The 22,509-nt window shown below is 42.8% G+C and overlaps 1 protein-coding gene across 3 annotated transcripts in view; it reads right to left on the bottom strand.

Annotated features, from left to right (window-relative positions):
* The window catches only part of LOC141019331 (BAR/IMD domain-containing adapter protein 2-like), a 66,972-nt gene that overhangs the window by 24,564 nt on the left and 19,899 nt on the right, over positions 1-22,509 (bottom strand). For all 3 annotated transcript variants that reach the window (XM_073494214.1, XM_073494215.1, XM_073494216.1), the window contains exons 3-5: positions 19,490-19,576; positions 5,187-5,248; positions 3,137-3,208 (exon numbers count right to left, since the gene is read on the bottom strand). In XM_073494214.1, the coding sequence (XP_073350315.1) occupies positions 3,137-3,208; positions 5,187-5,248; positions 19,490-19,576 (221 nt within the window). The remainder of the gene's footprint in view (positions 1-3,136; positions 3,209-5,186; positions 5,249-19,489; positions 19,577-22,509) is intronic.

Raw genomic sequence — 22,509 nt, 5'->3', positions numbered from 1 at the left:
TTTAATTCATTTAATTTGCGGATTTAATTATTTATTTATCGACAATAACAACTTTGTGTCCGGGCTGTACCGGCTCTGTTGCTATAGTAACTGTGTCTGGTGTGACAAAGCTCATGTGGTTTCTCTACGAGGCAAAAATTGGCGCAGCCGAGCTCGAGCGCGAGGGTTCAACACCCACATTTGCATACTGTAAGACAATGAGGGTGGAGGTTTCCCTAGGTAGGTATTGTTAGGCTGAAAAGGAGCTGCTGTTGTCATGGCAGGACCAGCAGCATGGCACAAAAAAACACAATGACGTGCCTGAAACGTTGACTTTTTACATGCCATTCACATCTGATTCTATTACATAACTTTGCTGTAACGCGTCACATTAAATCCAAAGTTTTTCACTCATGTCGAGTCAATGTTAAATACCTTAGTCTGATTACATTAAAGGGGCTCTATTTTGCACTTCGTAGCAATTTACATTTTCCAAACCACTTTTAATTGACCATATGTGAGCAGATTGTACGTGACCTGAAATAATAAGAACTTCCCGGTGTCTCTCGGTTGCCTATATAATCCTGTGGGCGATATACTGAAGCTGTTGACTGCTGCTGGACTGTGGATTTGTCTTTGTGTTGGACTAGGGTCAGATTTTCGGCGACAGTCCAAAGAAAGTGACTCAATGCACATTATCAAGTGCAACAGTAAACTAACAACCATTTTCTACAACACACAAGTTCCACAGAGCCCCTTTAAATGAATGCACACTTTCACGTAAACCTTATGTGTTTGTTCATCACTACATATAAAGTTAAAGTTAAATTTTGTGAAATTATATTTACTGTTCGTCGACCCTAACGCAATGTTATTGACTTTGAATCTTGCTAGTTAGCTCCCTGGCTAGTAGCTGAGCCAGAGGGTTCTATGAGCTGAGCGGACTAGTTTATCTCCTGGTTGCGTTCTCCACCCTTGACTCAACTGTTTACTCACACACAAGCTCTGGTTGTGGTTGTTTTTTTTTTTTTATGAGCTGTAGTTTCCCAGGTAAACACACCGACCTATTCGGCGTCTCCTTGTGTGCTGCTGCTGCTGCTTTTCCAGCTATTAGTCAAAACCAAAGGTGTTGCTCGGGTTGCCAAATGCACGAAAATATGAATTAATGGTCTTATTTTTTATTTCTTTGGCAGGTGACCACGGTATAAGCGGGATAATGCCCTCTAAGGTGTCCATAATCAGGAATCAATGGACTCTGCGGAGGTTAATTCTGGCCACGTCGTCTGTTAAGTCCAGATAATGGGCAACTTGTCAGGCATTATCCCTAACTTAAAATACTTAAAGTCAATGTTTTAGGCACAGGGGTGGGGTGGTGTTAGTTCTGCCTGGTCTGACCTGGACTGGAAACCTCCAAACTGCATTTGAATTTTTTTGTTATGTTGATTTGTTCGACAGGTTTCCACACAAAATGGACCAAAACTCGTCTTTAAACAGGCGTCAGCTTCACCCAAAAAACAATGAATGACTCATGTTTTCATTCCCTCCTGAGAGATAAAGCAGAACAGCCAATATGGGTCGCTCTGCTATTCATATCTATGATTTAACTCCCAGATACTGACAAGGCTCCCCAGTGGAAAATCCCCAACACACAGATCATAGATTGGTGATGGTTAGACAAGACACAACTGGGTTTTTGTGAAAAAAGTTTGCTTTCAGGTCGCGGGGTCAAATTGGGTAAATAAGATAACGTCCCTCACATCCGCTCATTGAGCTGGAAATGTTCCTCCTAATTAACAAAGAGAGAGCTTGTTGACCCTTGTTGCCAGCGCTCAAATCTCTGAAGTGCTGAGTTTGATTGAATCTGATTAGAAACCGAGTGGACAGCAGATGAACTTTGAAACGTGGGAGAATCTGACGAGTGTCTTTTTTTAAAGCTTATCTGCCAGAAATGCTCCTCTTCTCTTTCTCTTGATAATCTACAGACTCTTTTATTTTGGATGTTATGTTCATGCCCAAATCCTGACCTCTGTGTAATGACTGAGGAGTGTTGTAAAACCCCCCGGTAAGCCATTATGTGAGACAAGAGAAAGACAGAAAGAACAGAGAGAGAAAGATGCACCGCTGGGAACAGCACACACTCACTTCAGTCTTAGAAAACAGCGACTTCTCCTTTGAGTCTTTTTTGAACTCAGTCAAAAATTTCAGATGATTAATTCACAAAGTCTGAGGCAAAATGACTGCTATTATCACTGCGGCAGATCTGTGGGAAATTCATTAAAAGTAATGGATGTTAAAACCTCAGGGATACGCCAGGATGGAAAACGCCTGAGACGGTGGATGCATCTGAACTAATGCACGAAAAAGTGAAGCATTTCCATATTTTTCCATATCAATGCAGATAACAAACACACATTTTGGCAGATGTGTGCGCAGTCAAAGATTAGTCAGAGACGTTTTTAAAATCAGAGCAGGTTTTTCATTCGAACTCGACATGACAACATCAGATTTTTCCCCTCTGTTAAGTCAGGAGGACGGGAACCTAAATGACTCAAACAAGCCTCTTTATCCTTCAGTTTGAAGAGCAATATTACGTTTTTACGTATCGTGTGTGTGTGTGTGTGTGTGTGTGTGTGTGTGTGTGTGTGTGTGTGTGTGTGTGTGTGTGTGTGTGTGTGTGTGTGTGTGTGTGTGTAACATGGTCCTTCCAACACAATAATGGCAACATTATCCCATCCCCCAAAAACAACGCACAGCAGTGCTGCGCTACACTCAGGCTGCAACCCACTCATTCTAAAGATATCACATGTAGACCAGCTCCACAGCGCTTACACACACACACTTATATATATATATACACACACACACTCCAGGAAGGGTTTATTATAATTAGTCTACCCTTGACGGGTGAGTAGACGTGAAATGTTATTTCAAAAGCTTCTCTTCTCACAGACGCAGTCCTCTAATTGTCTCAGAGACAGGCTTTGATCCAGATGTTTAAAAACAACTTCACCTCCATCTGTGTTATTGCTTCAGTCAAATTAAGGGCCTCCGCAGATCTGATGTAACATAATAAAAAAAAACAAAAAAACACTACACGCAGCTCAAAAAATCAGCGCTTATTGGATCTGGAGAAAAAGAGGGCGAATCGGATACTCACAGTCAGATAACGAGCATCCAGGTCCACCTTCTTCTCCAGCTCGGAGAGCAGCTCGTTGTGGAAGGATTTCAACTGGAGAGGAAGCAAAAAGAGAAAAACAAACAGTTCAATGAAATGCTAATGTTTGTTTTTCAGTGACTAAATCATTAATGGATGCCGCATGTGGATACGGAGGTCAAACAATCACATTCAATTGTATTTATTTAAATGCGTCTTGAGGCTGCAGAGATTGTGCCACAGCTTCACAGTGTTCTTAAAGGGCAACTCCACCAAGTTTTCATATTAAAGTGTGTTTACAGGTCTTGAGGAGCACTACTGCATATGTGAAAACAGCCCTTTGTGGCTCCAGAGGAAGCAGGTGAAGTGCCTTCAGTGCTGTCACTCAGTAGCTCTGCTGTATTGTGGGTAATGTAGGCATCGGTTGTTGAAAAGGAGGAATACATTTGATTAAAATATTACTTTTTTCACTCATGCTGTAGTACTCTGCCAGACCTGTAAGCACACTTTAATGTGTAATATTTGTGGAGGTACCCTTTAACACTGGTTGTATAATATGTGCAATATGTGCGGTGGGAAATATGTATGTGTTTATGTATTACTATTATTATTACTGCTATAGAGGCAGCCACATGTGTGCAGCATTTGAGTCCAAGACAAATTTCCCCTTTGGAGACAATAAAGCATCACAACAGATATACAAGTTATTAAATCGCACGTGTTGTCCTCATTTACTCAGTTACTGAATAATGTTTAATCGGCGCGGTCCAGACCTGTGAAGCCTCTCTCAGCTTGCAAATCACTGTCACAGATTCAGTGTCAGCTGACACAATATTTAATCACAAGATTGTAAACCGACCTGCCTGAAGAAGCAGCTTCCAAATCAGGATGAAATGTCCAGTCTCTGATCTGCTGACATCCATCTCTATGTATAATATTATTTAACCATTGTTTCCTTAATTTAGTTTTAATATATTTTTATTTGTTCCCCTCTTGGGTCTGAGAGTTTTCTTAACTTAATATAATGCATGCACATAGGTTAATACATGTGCAACAGATTATGAATTATTCTACATTTATACAATCCTGTTTGACGATCAGAATCTCAGAAAGCTTCAACAGAATATCTCAAGCCTCAAAGATGGACTCTAGAGGAAACGGATCTTTTGATTTCAGCTCAAAGTGGCTGAGTGTTTATGCAAAGTGATGACTGGGAATTTTGTTCCCTCGTTCTTAAAGTGGACTCAAGTCGCACATATACTCCAAAAAAGAGGTTACCCTATTTTTACAAGCCAAAGCAACGCTCTCGGGTACTATCTGACACCATTTTTGTTAAAGTAATATAGCCTTGTATAGCACCTCTATCGGTTTTATATTGCACCATTTGAAAAAGGTGCTATAGCATCTTTAAAAGATGAAAAATTGTGTTTTAGTGTGTGGGGAGCCGACATGGTAGCATCGGTCTGGAGAAGAAAAAGGACCACATACATAGAGGTAGATAGATGCAGTATAAAATATGTGCCTGTCCCTTTAAGGGGCGGCTGACTCGTGGGCTGCCAAAGTGAATTTGGTTTGCTGTAGCTGCAGGGCATCTACGTGATGAGCACCTGTGCTGGGCCCTCATCTATCCCCGACACACACTAATGAACTTGATACCGAGTGCGGATAACTCGCCATACAAGCACATATTACCCAGAGTGCTATACTGTTCAATTAACTCACTCCACTTCCCCAGCCACCCTCCTGTGTTAGCAGATTTAAATGAGCTCAGCATGTCTGTTCATTCAATATGAGCTCATGTTCATTTAATTATCATGTCCTCCTCGTGCTGCCCACAGGGACAAATCTGTGTCACGGCCGGGCAGATTTGTTGGGAGCATCAACGCCGACAAACTGAAATGTAAAAAAAATTGCAGCAATAACTTGTTTTTCTTGTGAAAAACTATAGTTAAAATATGTCAAAATACGTTTACGAGACCTTCAACAGAGGCTGAGTTTCGACAGAGAGTGCTGTACCGCACAGCTAAGAACCCTTTGAGCTCAGAATACCAACCATCTCCTCGAGCTGCACTTGGATCTGTCTGTGGACCTCAGCCATCTGGAACAGCACATCCCCTGCACAAGAGAGAAAGAGGGAGACAGGGAGAAAACGCATGAAGAACACTCAAGTAATCCAAGAAGCCGAAAAAACAGAGAGGAGAAAAAGTAGAAAACTGGAAAAGACACCCCGGCGTGCAAGCTCATGCAGTAACACAAGACACAGAAGAACATACGGGACAAGTGATTTGTAACTGGGACAAACGAAGAACATGATGAAAGTTGGTACAAGATAACAGAAGACAGAGCGAATGAAACAATAACAAGTGATGACAAGCACGAAAAATGAGGGGACAAAATGCTTAAAAATTAAATCCTGTGTAAGCACCGATGTCTCGTGGAGATCAGACATATTGCCTTTTCTCTTTCTTTGATTACATTTTAACATCAGGCAACGTGACTTCTAGAAACAAAATCAACACCTCAAAGAAAGGTTACAGTCTCCACACAACAAAAAAAAAGGGATTAGAAAAACAAAATAAGCAAAAGAGGGGACGAGATAAGGAGGGTCATGCGTCTAGTGAGAGTGTTTCATTGTCATATATACCTACAGGCTGCCTCTTCTGAATGAGCAGTGCATTGACAAGAAAAAGGAACACAAAGAGCGACATTGAGCGAAGGGACACATACATATAGAGACCTGGTGGAAAGACAGGGTGAAGATCTGCATGTACAGTGAAACGAGACACACACACACATTTCGCTGAAGGTCCAAAGCCCCTTAGCTGGTCTTAATAATGGGTTTGGAGACGGCGTTCAGTCATTCAGGAACTTTCATTAAACTTTAATAACTGTAATAGTGATTTAAGTGCGAAGACTTTAAGAAGTTTAATAAGTGGCCGCTGATGAAAGCATCAGTAATGTTGTGACAGGTCGTATTAGGGTGAGTAAAACTGAAACAGCATTTATGAACCAAGCAACAGCATTTAGATTGCAGCTTAATAACATCTGTTCAGTTTTGTCTACAGGGAAGTAAGTACCTGACGTTTGTGGCTGTGCATGTCAACATGCTTCAGCACAAACTTTAGTCTTTACTAAAGGGCTTTGGAGTTGTTCTCCATCTCAACAGACGGCACGTACACAAAGCAATTTGCTGCAGACAGACGACACAGAAGTGACAGAGTTGACTTGAACTGCTCCAAAAATAAATGAATAAATAATTAACCACAAAATTTAATTAATATTGTGCAAAGATGTGTTAAGAGCTGACGAATGTTTTCACTAAAGGGACATTTTTGCAGGGAAGTTAGTAACGCTACAAGTCCCCCGTGTTTATTTTGCATTTATAATTTTATTCAAGGTGACAACGCGTTTCAGTTGGATGCCTGCCTGTCGATGTCTGGTTACGATGGCCGTTTTTTTTTTTGCATATCCAGATTAAATTTAGGACGTCTAGACAGCAAACAAACACATGAATATTTGCAAATGAGATATAAAAGTTTAAATGCGAAATCGTCACGGAAGTGCAACGGTTGCAACCGAGCAGAGTCCATGCCGCTACTATCAGAGCTGTGTGGAAGACAACACCAGCCAATAGATCAGACACTGTGAAAGGTTGTAGTAAACAACAGCGTGGCTAACCAGCTAGCTAGCCACTGGCAAAGACGTTGAAGGCAACAACTCCCATGATCCCACGCTACGTCTCACTACGTTGTTTGTAAATGTTTTGATTGAGAGACCCCCGAGCAGCAGAAATTACATACTGCACCTTTAAAACTGCTAACAAATACATTACAGTGAATCATAAACATGTATTAATTGTTTCTATGCTGCTTATAAATGCTAAATAGGCGACTTAAGTTAAGAGTAACGATGGAGTCGTATAGTTAAAAGATGAATTCCTGAAAAGCGACGTGAAATCAACATCCTGCACTATCACGGACCTTTAACCTGAAATACTGATTACATAACTCATTCAATTCTATTGTTGAAGAAACACGTTCGTTTCATTAAATGCTATATTTAGGACAATCGCTGCCCCAACAACTCTTGTTGCTGCACCCAAGTCAGCCGGGGTGACTCGGAGCCCTCGGTGCAACCTGCCCCGCCGAGAAGCAGGCCAAAGAGTCCTGTCACTTCCCAGCAGGCCTGCTAAGCAGCTTATAGATACTCATCCCTGATCACAGCCCTTCAAGGCTTAGAAAACCCTGGCATTCTGTTGGCGGCTTCAAACTAGCTGGATCAATTAACAAATGAGCAGCCATCACTGTGCCACACACACACACACACACACACACATCAAGTGAACTGGCAGTAGGACAGGGTGTTTGCGAGGAGCCAGAAAGGTAAAGAATGAATGAAATGTGCGCGAGATCTCATCTTGTCATCTGCAGTTTCATTACTGCACAATGTACGGTGCCAAAGCATAGGGAGGGAGAGAGAAAATATTCACACTTCGGAGATGCAAATAGTTGCCATGGCAACTTCCGATATCATATCGCACAACAACAGAAAACAGAAAATTGGATTGCAACCTTCAGGGGCCGTTATCAGGAGAGAATTCAATCAAGAATCAATAAAGGGGGCATAATGTGGAAAATCTGAATGTGTTGTGTAACATTATTGTTTCTACAGAAAATATTTGGCAGGCATGACACAACCTGTGAGACTTAGTGGAAGAGACGCCAGCCTGACGAGGATATCCGCATACCAGCTAAGAGGGACATGACAGACTGGTCGATATTCACAGTGACAGGCTTCATGAGCAGTGTACACTTTGACAGAAAGATACACAACCGTGCACGCACAGTCAATAAAACCCTCAAAGACTCGTCATTGTTGTATCAAGATTTCCAGGCTCGCCTCAGCCCCGCCTGACAGGAAAAAACAATAGTTCCTTTGTGAGGAGGTGAGCTCAGGTTGATCTGCACCTGCAGCTCTGCAACAAGCAGACACATGCCTGCTAGCTTAAAAAACCACTGAGTCAGAAGAAGGAAGCACGGACACAGGACTTTCGGATTGCATGTGAACAGACTGTCCCCCCCTGAAGGATGACATCAGCTTGTGTAGCTGTATTGACTGCTTGTGTAACAGAAGCGATGATACACCCACACAGGTAGAGAGAAAGAAAAACAGAAAAACAGAATGTGGGCTACGGAAAAAAAAAAAAAAAAAAAATTATATATATATAAAAAGTGGAAGTTGAACAGAGAGAACAAGAGAGACAGCGATGGAGGGAGGGAGGAGAGAGGAATGGAGGTGGATGGAGAGACACTGAATCACTGCTGAAGGTCAAGCTGGATTCACTACGGGTTGTCATGGAAGCAGGATAATGCCGGGGTCGCTGCAGCGGCTGCAAAGTGTTGGTAAAAAAAATGCTGTTCAAAAGATTTCCACCCTTTTTACTATCAGCCATCATTACATCAGCGTGAACACATGCCTGGGGAGGAAAAGTGGAGTGAGTCCCACCTGGGGAGTGTGTGTACAGTGTGTGTACAGTGTGTGTGTGTGTGTGTGTGTGTGTGTGTGTGTGTGGCTGAATAGCACAGTGATGTTAATAACTACCTACCTTTTGCTTGCTAAGTCACAAGGGAAACAAACATGTGGGCAAGTATAATGGGGCAGCGGGATAAATGTGCGAGACGCAGATAATAACTGAGAGCCTGGGTGGCGTGTACGTTTTGTGTACACATGTGTGAGTACACTCCCTGTGCAACCACAACACGGTTAATCTGGAAGTGAGGGCAGCTCACGCTCACAGTTCATCCCTCGCTCACTGAAACCGGATGAAAGCCTCTCACAGGAGCAAAAAAAAAAAACTATTGATACTTGCATGACACGCTGCTAAAATCGGAAGCTCAAGCCATCACAGCTGTTCAACCTACTAGCCTAATATAAGTTTGTCCAGCAATGGTGTCATGCATTTAGGCCATAACGAAGGCTCAACGGGAAGGGAAATGGAAGAGAAGTGGGCCACGGTGCAGTTGCAAAATAATCCTGATGTTTACTCTAACGAGGTCTCAGGTAGGGTTGGCGTGCATTGTCTGCTGGATAAGACTGTACGGCGCAAATCCAAACCATCTGGCATCAACAAGCCAAAATCCTGGCCTCTCGTTTTAAGCCGCTGCTCCACTCGCCTCAATCACACAACACGTTTTATAACAGCAAGAAGCTGGAACGTAACAATGCAGTTTCCAGGCTGTATTCTTGGACACGAGTATTTCTTTCACAGATTTAATATTTAACATCATATCATAATAATTGTAGTTAAAAAATAGTTTGATGTAATCTTAAAAAACAACATATCCCATAGGTCTTAGCCATAGAATGGCTGTGGTTTTTAAGATTTAAGTGTTACAATGACAAAAAAATGAAATAATCGTGTCTAGTAGGAGCTATCTCATTAGCTGAAGGATCTATATGTGAGAAGTTAACAACAGGATGTGAAGAAATAACAGTTTTAACATTATGTAAACGTCAACTAAACCAAACCGACCCAACCAAATAGAATAGGGCAGGTTTTTCTGGTGATATGCTGCCCCAGTTTGTTTGGACCGGTGGCCAATTCTTTATTTTATTCTAGTTTATGAATACTCTTAAAGAAGAAGCCAATTCATAGGCGGAGCAGGACTTTGGCACATTTTCCAAATGAATTCCTGCTCCCTTATTATGCATAAGCTAATGATGTTGTGCTGCATAGCTGATGTGTCTTAACCTGCTGCATGTCATCTACGGAGGTGCTGATGTACAAGTCTAGGGGGGTGATCACCCCGTAAAAATAACTTCATGATGACTAAAACCTCATCTGTATGATATCTGTCATGAAATATAAACGTGTCATACATGACTGAAAGAAGATTTTAAGGTGCAGCAGAGGACAATTTAACAGAAACCTGCACACGGCTGCAAACTCAGCAGCAGGAGACGACTTCAAGTTTTCTCAGGGGACATTTTTTGATTGAGAGTTTGATTACTGCAGCACAAAAACTCCTCTTGTGAACATATCAGCATTAAGTGATGAATTCCAAGCACTTCAATTGATTTGACAAACCTTGGAGAAACACAGAGGGAGGGGAAAAAAAGCCAAATATTGGCAAGATGGCAGGACTAAGAGCAGTTATCTGGCTGCTTCATGCAGATTATGGTGTGCATGTTTGTGACAAGCCGGGTGTGGAAGCCTTTTAGAGATGTGGGGTGTTTTTGTCGCTCCGCTCTTTGCGACAAAAGTCTTTAAATGAAGTGCAAAGTAAAGAAAAAGCTCAACATGAAAGAGAACCCGATGTTTTGTTCTAGGGCAAATTAGGCAGACAGAGAGAGCAACAGCGAGGGAAGCAAGAAGTGGAGTGATGGGGAAAATCCCTTGAGAGTGTGGTTATAAGAAGTGATACCTCAGTGTTTCAGATAAGAAAACTGCTGTTCATAGCGCCGTTTTCTGTTTTCTGTGCAGCTCTGTGCTCTGAGCCTTTTGCACTTGAGTGGAGGCATTAAGTCAAGCAGCTACCTGTTGAGGTATGGAGGTTCAAGGAGGGGCTGAGTGACAAAACAAACTGAGCTCTTTGACTTTCAGTGTGTTATTTGATCCAGCCAGTTCGCCCACAGAAACCAGGGTCAGTACACGTCTCCTCACACAGTATTCAAATCTGAAGTTGGGCTGCAGCGAATGATTCTTTTCATTATTGATTTATCTGCTGATTATTTTTTTGTTGTTGTTGTTTAACCGCTTCTGTTGTGTCCAAAACTCGAAGACTCTTCATTTACAGTCATGAATGACAAAGAAAAGCAGCAGATCCTCACATTTAAGAAGCTGAGACCAGGACATGTCTGACATTTTTGCTTGAAAAATGATTGAAACGATGAGCAAACTGTCAAAATAGTCCATTTTCTTTGGATTGACTGATCAATGAATCCCAATTGCTGCAGTTCCAGTCAGTTGATTAATCAGTCGGTGGAGAAACGACAACTCTTTTGATAATCGATTCATCATTTCAGTCCTTTTGTGCAAAGTGAAATGTCAAAACTATTTTGATAACTTTTTCCAGTCATTTTTCACACAAAAATATCCAACATTTGCTGGTTCTGTCTCCTTAAACGTGAGGATTCGCTGCTTTTCTTTTCATCTATGACAGTAAATGAAGAGTCTTTGGGTTTTTCGAATGCTGGTTGGACAAAAGAATCAATTTGAAGACGTCACTTTGGGCTCCTGGGAAGTGTGATGAGCATTTTTCATGCTTTTATTTTTGGACAATTTATAGACTTTACTAGAGGTGGGAATTACAGAGTAAGTGATTCTTCAACAATCATTGCAAGACGAATACAAAAATACCCCTAAAAGGCAAAGAGCAGGAATTATGTTTTTATTCACTGCATTGTGGCGTCAGTTTCACAGATTTTGACATGAAGTGAGAGGAAACGATGCATAAAAAAGTACATAGTCTTAGCTTGGTGCCTCTTCATCACACACACTGACTGCAACAACCTGCATGTTTTATTAGAAATATCTGTATTTGGCGCCAGGGTATAGATAACCGTACTGCAAGAGGAAGCAATACGATATATAACCATATTGATCTTGTCCATCCTTGACTTAAGGATTCATTGTGGAAAACAAAAAAATCAGCAGATTAATCAATAATGAAAAATCCTTAGTTGCAGCCCTTCCAGTGAGGGAGGACAATGGCATAGGCATATTTAACTCATTTCAAAGTGGGTACGAGGACGCTGAAAGAGCAGGATTGAAACATAAAATATTGCTGCCGTTAGCAACTATGCTAGCACACTTGAGTTCAGTTTGAGTTCAGGTCCACTGAATTTCCAAATGCTTCACAGGCTCTTGTGTAATCCTGACAGACAACATCTAAAACCCACACACACACCTGAAAAATGTTGATTCACAAACATCACACTGACACATCAGCCAAAAGGTGGACGTACTGGTCTGACCACACTGCCCACATTAGCAGGCACCGACTGACTGTGGTGCTTTGCATTGTTGCATGCGAGCCCAAACCTGTGCAGACTGTAAATACATCAATTATCCCCACGAGTGCTTTGCCGGAAGGAAACGCACAGAGAGTCGTTGTGTGCAGTTTTCCTCCAGTGTCCACCTGAGCTGCATCCGAGCTCACCTTCAGCTTCATGTCACCGCCACGAAACAAATGAAGGGCACCGTGAGTGAGTGGAGACGGTGGAGAGTGTGGGGGCCACTGGCTTCCCATCATGCAGCGCGCGCCTCAGAAATAGAGCAGGAGAAGGCAGGGACCCCTGGGATGGTGGCACGGAGCTAAGAAAAGAGCTCCTCTGCTCTCATTTAAACAGGGACAGGTGCTGGAGGAGGAGGAGGAAGAGGAGAGAGGTAGGCCAGACTAAAGGCAGGAGGGGAAACAGAGAGAGAGAGAGAGAGCTGTGTGTATACAGCATGTGTACTCGTGGGTGCTCATTCAAATACAGCATGTCAGAGTTAACACCGCCGCTGCCCTCGACATACGTGTCATTTAGCCTTTGACAGCATTCGTTTACCAGCAGACATGTAACGCTCACGTCCTCGATCCATTAACCTAAAAAAGACAATTATGCAACATCAGTTTGCAGCCTCATTTGTGTGTGTGAACCCTTCTTTCCCTCCTCAGGTAATTACTGGGTGGGCTATGATTTTTTTTCCTCCCCCCTGCAGCCCCTCTCCCCAGCAGCAACATAAGCAAATCAGTGGTTGACTTAACTTTAATACAACCCCCGTTTTTCCTCTAATGCATGTAATTTCCCAAAGGATACGTCCTCGTGCTGAATCATACGTGTGTGTTATTAAAATGTAGCAATTAGCGAGGTTACAGAAGTCGATAAAAGAGGGAGAAAGATATTTGATTTCCTCGGGCTGGGGAGGCTGAACTGTAAGCACTTTACATTCCTGTTCAGGTTGCTTGAAAAAACAGACTAATCAGCCAAAAGGCTCGAGAGGGCGTTCGTTTTTTAATTGTTGAGGATGAAGGTGAGCCACGGCAGAGATTGCATGCAGGCACAGGAATCAGGCTAGTTCTCAGTTTGTAGTCCGACTTTCACACTAATCCTTTAAAAACTTCCAACAGTGAAACACTATCCATGTAGGACAGCAGAGTGGAACACGCCCGGCCGAGCACACAGCAGCAGCTCTCAACTCTACTTCACCTGAGGACATTAGGAGCACAGGCTGACCATACCGGCGAGTTGTAACAGGCCCACTGCCAGAAACCTTCCCTGTGCCTACATGTAACCTCTTTACTGCATTAGATTCAACTGGGACGGAAAGTAAATTATGCATAAAATTGGGTCTTATAAACTAACTTTGGGTCTGTTGGTCTTGTTTCTATGCAAAGTATCCTTTCAGGGAAATTAATGCATTCAAATTCAAAAACACAGTAAGCAAACCAGCCTCGCCCTGGACGCCAGTGGGCAGCGCACCGTCCATCTGATCCTTCACATGCCACACAGTTAAAAAGGTGCAGTATGTAAGAACTGGCCACATGTCGTATTCATAATCAAACTGGGGGAAGCATATCAGGTACAACTGTTAAGCTAACTGTAGCTGCCGTTAGTCAGTTAGCTCAGTTAGCCGTGCAGTTAGCAGTCGGTACTGGGAGCTCGGAGCGTTGGAAGAGCTTTCGACCAGGATAGGCCTGAGCTAGCTGGCTAGCATGCTAACTTCAGTAGATATCTCTGCAACACGATACACAGATGTCACAACATCAAAACTGTTATTTCTTAAAAATTACCAAACATTATCACCAAAATGTTGATTGTTCTCAACTAAAATCTTACATATTGTGCCTTTAAAGCGTAACACCACCTATTTTACACGCTAAAGTGTGTATTCAGATCTTGAGGAGTACTACTGCATATGTAAAAAAAAAGGTAGTATAAAGCCTTTTGTGGCTCCAGAGGAAGCTGCATGTAATCATGACTAACATTACACTCCTATTCACTGTTGGACTTCTTATATGCGTTTTTTATTCCACATATTCTTCTCCCTTTTCAAAACTTAGCGCCTGCATTACCCACAATGCAACTAGGCCACTGGGTGACATCACTGGAGGGAATGTATCAGATTGCATGCAGCTTCCTCTGCAGCCACAAAAGGCTTTATACTACTTTTTTAGTCGTACTCCTCCAAGACCCGTCAACACACTTTATTGTGTAAAAGCAGTGAAGTTACCCTTTAGCTGAGCTACTGTTCTTCTCTCTGCTTACACAAAAATGAGGAAACTAGTGAGTCAAATGATAATCATGAAACCAAACCAGTTGAGATGTCAGGAAGTGACTTGGATTCAAAATGTCATGCTAAAAAAACACACTGGGTCAAAGTTAACCCTGTGCTGGGTCAATATAGCACGAACGCAGTACTGGGGCAATTTTACTCAACACCCACGGGGATTTTTGACCCACTTTTTCAACCCAATATTGTATCAGCGCTTTATTGATCTCATGCTGGGTTAATTTAAACACAGTGTTTCATTCGGCTGGCACTAGAAGTTGCGGGGAAGAGAGAGTCGGGAAGAGAGCGAGGAAGGAAGTCGAGACCTTGATATAAAACTTTAAAGCATTTCCTCGTCTGTAAACATTTCCACCCGAGTCACGTTGCATAAACTTTGATTGGCGATGGTGTTTGCTTATTAATAAAGACAACAACTCCCATCACTCCAGGCTACTTATGTCTTCTGTTTTGTTTTGACTGAAAGATCCAGAGTGGCAGAAATTACATACTGGCCATTTAAATCAACAAAGTAGTTGAGGACAGGCTGTGTTTAAAATCAAATCAAACAAATGATGTGTATTCCCTGCAATATACCACTCTAAAACACAACCTGAGGGGCTGATTGGTTGGGACTTTTTGCCCATTACAACAAAAGTTAAAGGAGCTCTTCCAGTGATGACAAATCAAAATACTAGGAATTACAGGGGGAGTTAAAACCTGTAAATTGCCCATTTGGCTTCGGGGTCTGGGTCGTAAATAACAAGCCTCCCCGTTCAGAGGAATATATAAACACGACGGAGCAGAGCTGGTCAGCTGAAGATCGTCGTAAATACATCCAACCACGGAGACTCTATATTCCCTGAATTTCCCTAGATGGGTTGAAAAAGCCACAGATGTCACCGAGGTAATAAGGGCTCACTCCTTCTTCATGGAGAGGGATAAAAGAAGAGGAGGATGGGAGAAAACATAGGGAGGGAGGGCAGGTGTGTGCGTTAGTGTGCATGTGTGTGTGTGCATGCATGTGTGTGTGTGTGTGTGGGTGGCAAAGTGACAGGCGATGATTAGCCCAACCAGAGGAGGATATGTGGGAGGGAGTGTGTGGGAGTAGTGGGGCTGGCGAGCGAGAGAGAGCGAGAGAGAGAGAGATGCTGTCTCTTTAGGCGGAGATATACACAAGTGGATTAAAAGAGCACTCGTACTGTATAAACACACGGCGATGACGGGAGATTTATGCATGGAAAAAAAAACGCACACAACCGTATAAGTACAAAAGGCATCGCTGTGGGAACATACTGCGATCTGAAGGGCGTAGAGCACGTTGATTCGTTGGTAATAAAAAAAAAAAAAACAGCAACAGACGGCATTATTTCACAAGGTAATTTCAATCCCTGTTTTAAGCATATTGTTTGTGTGTGTGTGTGTGTGTGTGTGTGTGTGTGTGTGTGTGTGTGTGTGTGTAAAAGACAGGAAGAAAAAAAAGAAAAAGAGAGGAGGGAGGAGGAAAGAGATGGAGAGCAGCTGCCGACTCTTAGGTGTGTAGGTGGGACCATTTGCAGCCCGTCTCTCACTGAGCCTCTATGGAATTAACAGGCTTTAAAGAGCAGCAACAAGAGCTCAAACTCATGTACGTATGAGGAAAGAGCAAGCATGCACGAGTACAGAGCACAGGAAAAAGAAGAAGGGGTTTATCTTCTTTAGCGGTCAATCAACTCTTTTTGTGTTCATAAATACTGTATCTGAGATATGATGAAGATAATAAATAAAATAATAGTAATACAAGGCTCCATAGCCTGAAAGAAGATGATAAAGTTTTATTCCTCTCACAACTGTAGCGCATACAGAGACTCTCTGTTTTTTAATTAAAAATAACCACTAACCACATCAGTATGAACCCAAAACGAAGAGATTTCTACAATAAATGGATTAGAAGGACGTTTAAATAACAACATCATAATGCCGTCTTGTAAAAAAGCCTGAACTCAGGCTTCGTCAGGTCTGTCGGCCAGACGACAAGCAAACAACTTTTAAAATGCTTGTTCCCTGAATGTAGTTCAGATCGATCAGAGCTATGCTGTGCTGAGACGTATTTCCAAAACTTACCAGCTGGCCTGACTTCTCACTCACTTCCCTCCACGGCAACACATTTACTCATAAGACAGGACAAATAAGGAGCTATCGTACAGCTCTGTGGGTCCGCAAACAGCCACGATTAGTGATTACTATCCTCTCCTCCATTGTTGTTCATGAATGTCTGGACATCAGCAACGTTAACGTCGTGACGTCAGTGTGAACAGCAATGCCGATAAGCTTTAGTGACACAGCGTCATGCAGAAATTTCCCATGCAACTTGATAAAAAAGATAATAAATCAAGTGAGAAATTGGGTCATTTTCTCATAAGCTTACATACAATAGGACTTATTTTCACAACCAATGGAGCCCCCCCACCTCCTGATCATTAGAAAATAATACATTTCTTCGCTTTTCAGACCTGGAGGCTCCGTCCTTAATCATCACGACTGAGTGTGATAAGAAACCTGAGACACCCTAAATAAAACCTTAATTTCCCCTCGGTTGGCTTTTTATTCTTAAAATCTCCACACACAGATTAGAAGTGGGTGAAAACATCTATTGAGACACAGTAACTGTGGGAAAAAAATACATATTTTCTCTCTTTATTCGCATGGCAAACATCTCTTTAATATCTCCAGGATTAATCACAAAAGGGAGGTTGAGTTCAGATTTATATCTCCCACCCATATTCTCTGTGTCGTCAACCACGCAAGTTGTGATCTGTTCTGCTAACCTCCAGTTTCCCTCTGAATCTGTGGATATTTCTGTGCTCTTCTACCAGATAAACAGGAAACTCGGCGCTAACCCCTGCGCACCGTCTGACAGGAGGTCAGGGCACTGGCACGGACCTCATGGGTGGGGACCCGGAGCAGGTGGCTGGAAAAACAAACACCGATCCTTCCCTTGGGAAGCACAGTGGCACGCAGGGGGAGTGTTGGGTGTAGCTGGTGCATTGTACCGGAGACAGGCAATGATACAGCGAATATCTTTAGCTACATCTCAACCTTACTGCTGCACAGAGTGATTCAGTCTTTGTCTGCTTTTGTCTGTGTTCATCAAGCTACACCAGATATAAAGAGAGAAGATGACCAGGAGGATGAGTCACTGCAAACATCCAGTCCCTTGCAGATCTTCCTGCAGGCAGAGCTTTTCAAAAAGGATTCGGTTTTCAGTTCCGTCATACATACTTGTGACAAAAGAGGTGGGGAAACTGATACACATGCACACACACACATATAGCACAATTTCCAGCTAGTGGAGTGCTGTTTGCTTCGGTATAGTTGCATGTCATCTGTAAGGACAAGCACCCAGGAATATTGATTGGCCTTTACAGTAGCCAACAGCACAAATATACACCCTGCTATGGAGTTAGCGGTTCGCCAACACAGACGGATCGATGCGGACTCCGAGAAGACAGAGGTTGGACAGCAGGGATTAACAAAGAAATTGTTTTCACTGGGTTTGGCTCCAAGCACCCCAAGACTGAGTCTGCAAATAGGACCGCTAGCTGCACGGCTATGAGCTAACAACCTAACAGCAGCTGCATTAGCATTCGAGGAACAAAGCTACAGATATCTGTCCATCAGGGAACTCCATGACTCAACTCTGCACTGTAACTCGCCTCCGTCATTCTCGGAGGCTGCAGACGGCTCCTGGTCCGAAGGTGTTCATTGGCAGGTTAGCAGCAGTTAGCAGTTACCTTAGCAACAAGTAAAGCCATCCATCCAGAGTAAAGGCTTAGCAACCAGAGGATATAATAAGACACTTTCTCCATAGACTACGATCCAGTTTCACCCGAATAAAGTTATTGAGTTGTGGTTTTGTACACTAATATGTGTCCGGGAAATTACGAACACTAAAATACCATTAAGATTACCTAAGAATACCTGACAGAGGTGTGTATGTGAGATGTAGAGCCAGACATATGTGATAAAACAGTTGAACATAGATTTTCACTTCATGGGAACTCCCCCTGCCGTCAGAGCCACAGCGTCGTGAGCTGTAAGCCATCAGTCGGATCACAAACACGCTGCTCTCTTTTCGCGACAGTTCAGCTCAGGTCGCCTTCGCCTCGGAAGATCCTACTACTGTAAGCGAGGCTCGGTTCAACATGGAGACAGCGCTGTAAACTTTGCAATCAATGGGAGGAAACCTCACAGAGGCTTGCGAGATAGAGAGATCGAGGGGGAGAGAGATGGAGTGAGGGCCGCGTACTGAATAAAACATCCTGCGGAGTACTTTCATGTCAGTCCCTGCTGGCTGGGCTGGAGGAAACCCAAACTGGATTCTCAGCTTCGCAGCAACAAAGGCCCCGTCAAATCAACAGCTACTTCCACGCAGATCAAGCAGTCGAAAGCACAATCAGCGCACAGGGAGTCTCTTCAAACAGGAGCTGATTTCCCAGGAGCCGGTGACAGCAAATACACACCGTTTCACCTAGGAAACCACTCATTATGAGAGGACCAGGTGTTGGTTCTCCAATTGACCTCTATGGTTGTAACCTGAGCGCAGAACACAGGCAAGGAGACACATCTAATCAACACTGGAAATGCATCAGATTGGCAAAACTCCTACAAGTCACATGAAAAAAAAGGCTCCTCCAAAAATCAATCTTCCATCTTCTATACTGTTGTAAATAAATGATGATCAGCTCCCACCTCGCTGAGCTGCATTCATAATTGTTACCTATTTCTATCTCTGATGACATCTCGCTCACCCATAAATTGAAAAAACTAAAAGATATTTCCTCCAGGACACAATCTAAAAAAGAAAAAACTGCTTCGGGAACTAAAATGATTCAGTCAGAAAATTCTAATTAAAAAAACACCTCCTGTATCAACCCACACGTGTCTCTCTGAATGCTTCCCCTGCACAGGAAGCTGATGTTGGATGACGTCAGTGTATGAAGAACCGATGCTGCTTGTTATAAAGGTCGGTGTGACCGAGGCCAAACGCCACCACACAGAGACATAAAGAGACAGAGATAGAGAGAGAAAACAGAGGTGAACAGGTGAGATCAGTCACTTACCCAAATCTTTGGATCCTTGACTCTCACTGGCCAGTTCACCCATTCTGACCAGAGCATCAAAGTAGCCTTTGGCTGCAAATGTCACATCTGGAGATAAAAAGAAGCAAGAACAAAGAGGTTATGAAGTGAAAAGTTACAGTCAGTGGTGGAAGAAGTCTTCAGATCCTTTTACTTGAGTAAAAGTATCATCTTTAAGGTTGAACTCATTGTGTAACTACTTTAAACAGTGTCACAGATTGCGTCTAAAAAGGTCACACATGTAACCATTTTTAGAAAGTGTGCAAGTTCAAAAATGTTGTGGATTTTGCGAACGATCCAATCAGAAAGGTACCTCGCCCTGCAGAACCTGAAGCGCCAGCAGTTCCACAACAACAGAATTAGACTTGGTGGGTAACCCTAACGAGGCGTCAGCTTATTTGATACTTGTTAACCCTACACAGTGGTTAACTTAATGTTATTATGCTAGGAGAAGCTCTACTCTATCACACATGACGTCACTCATGTTAGCACAACTTGCGAGGACGTTAGCAGCATTTTAGCCTAAAATTAGCAAGCCAAATTAGTTAAAAGTTGACTGCTCAATAAAACTGGTTGAAACCTGGTGGCGCATGCATACATTTAAAAAATGGTGCAACAAAAATGAAAAAGTTGCTAGGAACTGTGCTACCAGTGGAAAAGCTAATTTTGAACCCTGGTGTATACTGTGAGGTATTTTCATCTGCAGCGATGCATCATCATGTTCACTCATTTCTACATTTCTACAAGAAATAAAAGCCTGTTTTCAGCTTTGAGGATGTATTTTCCAGCTAATCCAAGAGGGTTTTTAAATAGTTTATTTATCTTAAGAAGTGGGAGAATTTTTCTCAAACTATAAAGGAAACGCTTCATCATTCAGTTTATCACAAACACATCTGGAGATTCATGGTTTTCAGCCAGATTTACTGAATTAAAAGTACAATACTTACTGCTGAGATGTAGTTTTGCTTTGTACTAATATTCCAAGTATCTTAAATTTGTACTTAAGTATAGTAGTGGAATAAATATATCTATTTACATTCCACCAAAGGTTCACTTCACATCGTACATCTTCGCTTCATGTAAACAGCAGTCTGGCCGGTGACGCTGAAACACTTGCAGTCTTTCGTTCCACTGCCGTTCTGTTTTTCCCTCAGATGCTTTTCAAGTAGTGAATCACAGCTTCTCGCAACAGAAAATACAGGCTCCACTGATGTCGCTTCATAATTTCTGCACGCTTGATTGCGAGAGAGGAAATTATTTCCTGACAGATAATTTGCGCTTGATGGGAAAGCCACACATGCACAGTAAAGGTGTTTTCCATTATGCTTTGTTCCTGGCTTTGTGTTGTAATGAGAAAGACAGTTGGTTTATTATCACCTTGAGGTGCATGTGAGCAATAAGGTTTAATATTTAGAGGGCATTAAGTTTAAATTTCCTGTCATTCAATGAATCCTGCATCAAACTTAACAGATTTTCTAGGTAATAACTGGAAACCCTTTTTTTTTTTTTTGCTTTGTGATAGAACTGCAACAATTTGACAATTCATTAGTGGATTGAAAAGAGATGAAATCAAAAGCTTTTCAACCATTTTTTAAGCAATTATGTCAACGATTTGCTGGTTCCAGCTTCTTAAATGTGATAGCTATTTAAAAGTATTTCGGTTTTGGACTGCTGGTTGGACAAACGGAGCGGTTTGAAGCAGCACTTGGAGCTCTGGGAACTGAGCATTTTTAACAATTAATCGATTAATCGTGAAAATGATCGGCACACGTTGCAGCGAGCCAACCTGACTTCGTGCTTGTGTGTGTTTAAAGGCAAAATGTTTGGTGTTTGGAGTCAATTTTCATTCCTAAACTCTTTTTTATCTGCGACCGAATGGACCACTGGAATTCAATATTTGTCTGCCAGTAGAAATAACAATGTCACGCTGTTAACCGCATGCTGTTAAACACCACTGGCCTTTTCCTTCTTCCATTCCATTTAATCTCTTTTGTCAATATGTCTGAACACTAGACAGCGGGGGGGACACAGTGACCTGGGGGGGGCTGTTGATTAGTAAATGGATTACAGCTCATACACTTGCACAGACGAGGCTTCAAACCTGCTGGGGGTCGTTCCTCTTGCAACAATGGATGTCCGACAGTTTCAGGTGTGATGTATAGATTGTGGCTGAAAAGACTTTTCAGGGGGGAAATGCTCGACTCCTTCTCTGTAGCATCTATGAATAGTTAAACTCTAATTGGCCTTTATGATCTAATGAGGTCGCCTAACTCCTGTTTAATTCACTGGAGGGTTCAGGGGTCACCAAAACAGGATGTCACACACAATCCTTGACCTCTGCTCTACATCTTGAGCGCAAACAAAAAACAATAAGCGAGGTTAATCCTAATCAGCAGCCATATCTCCTCTCCCAGGTCCCAGATCGATATCCACCTCAGTCCCTATTATTCCAGCTGCAGCTGTGCTGGCCAACAAAGGTCACACGGGGCAGAGTCGTCTCCCGGTGATTTCTGCCCCTCTGCCACACAGCCTGCCAATCAGCCACATCTCCGCTGAATAATGGCCGCTGCCTTTTGGAGGTGAACCCAACAGCGGCCCAGGTGACAGATGGGCCCTGTGCCTGCAGACAGCTGCCAGGTGAGAGACACATTTACAACAATAGCCTGACAGGGGCAGGCTAATTCCAGCAGACAGATGCAGCTCGGTAGATAGAGGGAGTCTCCCAGAGCTGGAAAGCCCTCGCAGCTCTGCTCCGAGGATGAGCGACATATGCTAATGCTAATCCCAATTACAGCTGAGTCAAAGGCAGAGGATGGCATGTGTTTCCTCCTTCCTCTCTTGCTGGGGGAACACCTGAGAACAGAGACCCTCCAGAGCATCACGCCTGATTTCTTCTTCATTATGCCATACAGACCTCCCGCCTGCCTTGATGTGTGTGGGTGAGTGTATGTGTGTGAATGTGTGGTAGGGGGTTGCGTGAATAGGACTGTGTTAGCTACAGC

This window comes from Pagrus major, chromosome 23, assembly GCF_040436345.1.
Source record: "Pagrus major chromosome 23, Pma_NU_1.0".
Taxonomy (NCBI): Eukaryota; Metazoa; Chordata; class Actinopteri; order Spariformes; family Sparidae; genus Pagrus; species Pagrus major.
Note: the sequence above shows the minus strand (reverse complement) of the source record. Positions and strands in the feature narration are given on the sequence as shown.